General features: G+C 46.5%; 1 protein-coding gene across 1 annotated transcript in view; it reads right to left on the bottom strand.

Annotated features, from left to right (window-relative positions):
* Window positions 1-5,000, bottom strand: part of bbs9 (Bardet-Biedl syndrome 9) — a 128,758-nt gene that overhangs the window by 55,829 nt on the left and 67,929 nt on the right. The window contains exon 19 of the mRNA XM_080005198.1: window positions 4,814-4,996. Coding sequence (XP_079861324.1) covers window positions 4,814-4,996 — 183 coding nt within the window. The remainder of the gene's footprint in view (window positions 1-4,813; window positions 4,997-5,000) is intronic.

Below are 5,000 nucleotides of genomic sequence, written 5' to 3'. Positions count from 1 at the left end.
ATGTGAACAACGCATACTGGACCCGACAATGGGTTTCTGGGGAAACCTGGCACAACAAATCACCCCCTCCTTAACCCCTGGTCTCCGCATGCTGTGGGAGATAATTAAACCTCCCTCATGCTAAACCCCTGCCATTCCCCTTGCAAATGAAAATCAAACTACAGTGAAAAGAGCCAAGAAGGTCAGAGGCGGACCGGTTTGGAAAGAGGCCAGGCTAATCAATTGTGGGATAAAGCTTTCTGAACCGGTCTAGAAACATCTAATGCAGACATTCTCAACCTTGGGGTCGCAACCCCATGAAGGGTCGCTTGATATGCGCACAGGCTTGCAGAATATTCGAAGATTAATACATTGATATTTTGGGGATATATTTTTTTATAAGGTTTGAAATAAATAAACCTTTCAATATAATCTATTTGGCACCCGCTCCATGCTCTACGATTTAATAAAAGTAGCCTATGAGATAGTCGAATCAAACTCAAAATGTTGGCTTTGAAAGTATGGTAAGATTTTTATTTAGCCTCCATCTGTTGCTTATTGGGCTACATGTGAATTATCCGTATTAAAATGAAAGGTGCTGGCTCCCAAATAATAATTGTCGCACTCCCAAATTGCTGTTGCTGCAATTCTGGACCTAAAAACAGGATTGAGAACCCCTGACGTAATGGCTCAATGTTGTTCAAGCTGCCCAAAACAAACCTCTGATTGATTCTTCCTTTGCCTGGTGTGCAATTCTGTTGTCTTAATAGAAAAATAACATCCTCTGCATCTGCTTCTCCAGGGAACTCTGTAGAAATTGCTTTCCCCGGCATCATTTGATCACTCTGGGGCAGAAGTTGCCAACCACCGGGCCCAGTGGTTGGCCCAGCCGTGAGAAGGCGGGCGGGAATGACTTCAGAAGCGATCTCTGGTCCGCTGTGCGATCAGAGAGAGATTTTTTTTCCTCCAAACAAAGTCAATAAAAAGTGTGTTTTTTTAAATTGTAGATCGATTTAAATTACTCAGTTTCCTAATTGAATGAAACAATAAGAGACTTCCGAGAACACTTTCTCAGTCACTCTCTTGCCAACTGAGCAAACCAACTTGAACAGTTGGTGTGCTGTGGTCCAGTCCGTTAATAAAAAGGTTTGGAACCCCTGCTCTGGGGTCAGAGCATCAAGCTTGGGTCACTGTTCATTATTGTTCCTGCCAGTTAAATGGAGCTTTAGTGCCCCCTCGGGAATGTGTCATGTGCACAGTGAGCATACATTCACAGAAAGTTTAACTGAAATTAAAAGCAAAGGGTATAACTAGGTACAACGTACAATCACTACCAACGTAATATTCTGCGACAAGTAAACGTAAATCCATGTCAAGGGCATGTCATAGTGCCTTCAGCCCAGATCCCCAGTGTTTATTAAGGAGCCACGTTCTCCTGGTTATGAACAAGGTTATGGATCCTTTTGTCTTGACCTCGGGCAACAGAAACCTGTGTCCTGGGGCCGGATTTCTAGCCCAGGTTATACAATATACACAAATATGACATCACGTTCTGATAACTTTGTCCAACTTATTTCATCTTTGTAGTGACAAGCCACCTGAGCAGTGGATGCAGAAGGTCCCTGCGCTCTGGATAAAAGTCCTACAAACTGTTGCTTCTGAAGTTTTTGAGTTAAGAGTTTAAGCCAATTCCACAGTCGTTCTTACGCAAGCGTAGGTGAATATGAGTAACACGGTTTAGCCAAATGACCGTGCTCGGAGAAATATATCAAATGGCTGAACGTGCTTTCATTAGCAAACTCTGCAGGCCTGTTCCAACAGCAGCGGCTATGGAAACATCCACGGTCTGTGTCAAGATCATGAAGTTCGACAAGAGGGGAAATCCCAGGTGTGATTGCGGCATTACCGGAGGGCCGTGGAGAAAAATGCCGCCGGGTCCAACGAAGGGTCCTGAGGGACTCCCAAAGAGACGGCAGAAAGGCTCAGACAGCGGGCCCTCCGTCCCGACGTCTTGAACGGGACTGTTAAAGTCGTTTAAGGGGCAAGAATTGACAATTTGACAAAGTACAAAGCTGTGCAGTGAGCCTCTTGGGGGAGAAAATCATCACCACAACCCCATCCCCTAACTAACCCCATCAACGTCCTACTGAAAATACACTTATTGGAAAGCCCGACCTGGCACGGCTTAGTGTTGTAACAGTTACACTTAGGGGCCTCATTTCGTTGCCTCGGAAATTAGTGACAATCAAGTAGAGGAGGTGGATTGTTGGCTGCGTCGCGCCGCAGACTGGGGCCAGGCTGAACAAGATGCCTGATCAATTACTGGAGCGCCAGTCCCGTGACCGGCCTCCCCTCCTCTTCCCCTCCATGATCATTCCCCTTTCCCAAAAACATCTCCCCTGCTTTACCTCCTCCTCTTCACATTATTCTAAATTAAAATCTATTATATCATTGACTTTCAGGTATGGACTGCATCAAGTCCATTGCCTCAATTAAAACAATACAACAAATTGAAACAATTTAAAACTATGAAAACAATTCCTTACTGGACAGACGTGTCTCCTTGGTCTAAAGGAGATCCAAGAAGACTGTCGTGCATTTGTTAAACTCTTCCAGTTATTTGCGCTTTGCATAATTTTTTTTTTTTTCTCGGTTTATATTGTAATCCAGCGCGGCGTGATGGATGACCGGCGGGCTTTAGAGACACATAATGATCACCACCGCCCAGGCACCTCGGTCTGGGTCAGTGGATGCCTCTCTAAAGAGTGAAGTGGCTGCCTCTCAACAAGTCTCCCCACTCCTCCACTTAGAGACCCGACCCCCCCCCCCCCCCCCCCCCCGGGATCAGAGAGACAGCTCCTGGTTATCAGATGAAGGCGGGTGGGGATGGGGACGGAGGAGGTGGAACAGAGAGTAAACGGCCCCTTTAATGCTTCTCCCCCTCCATGGCTGTAGAACGCTCATAGTCAGAGGGACGGACAAAGTTCAGGGGAGATTTAGAGACCGATCAGAAGACAGGAGAGGACTACGACGAGGAGAACGGCTGACGGGACACGGGGTGAATGAATGACACGATACAAGATGTGGAATGAGAAACAAATGAAAAAGAAAGACGCTGTGTGGTTGTAGTGTCTGGTTTGTGGCTCTTGCATGGTTCATGTGTGTGATGACAAACTGAACGAATGAATTCAAGTTGATGAAAAGATGGCTGTAGATGTGTAATATCTGATGGGCAGAGAGACAGGGTGATGTTGGCTGAATAGGTCCAGGTAAATGGAGAGGTGAATGGATAGGTTGACAAATGAAAGCACAAGTAAAAAGAATAACAAATAGACGGTGAGAAAGAAAATAACGTGTTTCTAACGTCCCCCCCCTTCTCTTTGTTTGCTTTCCTCTTCCCTGCAGTCCTTACCACTCCTTTTCCCTCCCTCATCCTTCAAATCCCTCTCTCTGTCTGTCCGACTCTCTCGCCCTTCACCTAATCCATCTCACCCTTCCCTCTCTTCTGCAGACTGGTCTAGGAAATTCCTGGTCTAGGGGCTTATCCCAGATGGAATTCCATTGAAAGCAGACTCAGCAAGAAAAGGACTTTCACCCACCTGTGATGGCCTCACCTGCGAGGTCGTGGAAAAGGGGAAAGGTCACGACAGGGATGGCGAGTGGTCCCCCGCCCCCACAGCTAATCTGCAGTACATTAGAATCTTCTCTCCGTCTGTCTGTCTGTCTGTCTGTGAGTGTTGATTCTATGTATGAGAGTATTTAAAACAGCATGTCTTTCCACACATAATTCTGAATGTCCTAAACCCAGAACTATGATCCTTATTGCTCCATTTCAATTGAAAGACACACACGAACACACTGCAATACATGTGCAATACACCCACACAAAGGCACACACATACAGAGACAGACACACACACACACACACACACACACACACACACACGGTCTCTGTGGGGTGAGAAATCTGTCATCATCCGACTGCAGCTCACGGAGGAGCTCTGTCAACACCACTTTTTATATGGCCTTCCATGTCCCCTGACACACACACACACACACACACAAAGTGACACAGCCATCTCAGGGTCAGAGTTTGATCAAAGAGCCCGCTCTCAACCACACTCTCTCTTATTATGACCTTTAAACCTATGAATGAATGTCCGTGAAAGTGTGTGTGTGTGTGTGTGTGTGTGTGTGTGTGTGTGTGTGTGTGTGTGTGTGTGTATGTGTCTCCAAGTGTGAGTGCATGTGGGTCTGTATTTTAGCATGTGTGTGTTAGAAATAGTAGGGGAGTTATGTATATGTAGATGCATTGTGTTGGTGTTATTGTGTGTGTGTGTGTGTGTGTGTGTGTGTGTGTGTGTGTGTGTGTCTCAAAGTGTGAGTGCATGTGGGTCTGTATTTTAGCATGTGTGTGTTAGAAATAGTAGGGGAGTTATTTATATGTAGATGCATGTGTTTGTGTTATTGTGTGTGTGTGTGTGTGTGTGTGTGTGTGTGTGTGTGTGTGTGTGTGTGTGTGTGTGTGTGTGTGTGTGTGTGTGTGCGTGCGTGCATATCAGCATCGGTGTACCAGTATGCCTATTAGAGTGTGCTGTGTGTTTGTCTATGGACGGGTGCTTTTGAGCAATACCATGGCAACCGGTGATAACTGAGCTGCTTCTTATCGACACTAAACTGCAAACAATGCAAATAGTCTTTGTGTATTTCATGTAAATGACAGTACTGATAGAGACACATCATGATAAGCTGATGTGGAAATATGCAACAGCTTTGTATTTTGTGTGTGTGTGTGTGTGTGTGTGTGTGTGTGTGTGTGTGTGTGTGTGTGTACCAGCGCTGCCGTGTCTTGCAGCAGTGGGAGCAGTGTGGCCTCCAGTATGGCCGACTGGTCTGGGGTCAGTCCCTGCCACATGCACAGCAGCAGCACCAGCAGGTGGGTGGAGCTACGCAGTCGGACACACGCCTCTTCCAACAGGAGCCTGTTCTCCTCCGCCGCTTCCGCCAGGGCCATTAACTGA

This window comes from Zeus faber, assembly GCF_960531495.2.
Source record: "Zeus faber genome assembly, chromosome: 8".
Lineage (NCBI taxonomy): Eukaryota > Metazoa > Chordata > Actinopteri > Zeiformes > Zeidae > Zeus > Zeus faber.
Note: the sequence above shows the minus strand (reverse complement) of the source record. Positions and strands in the feature narration are given on the sequence as shown.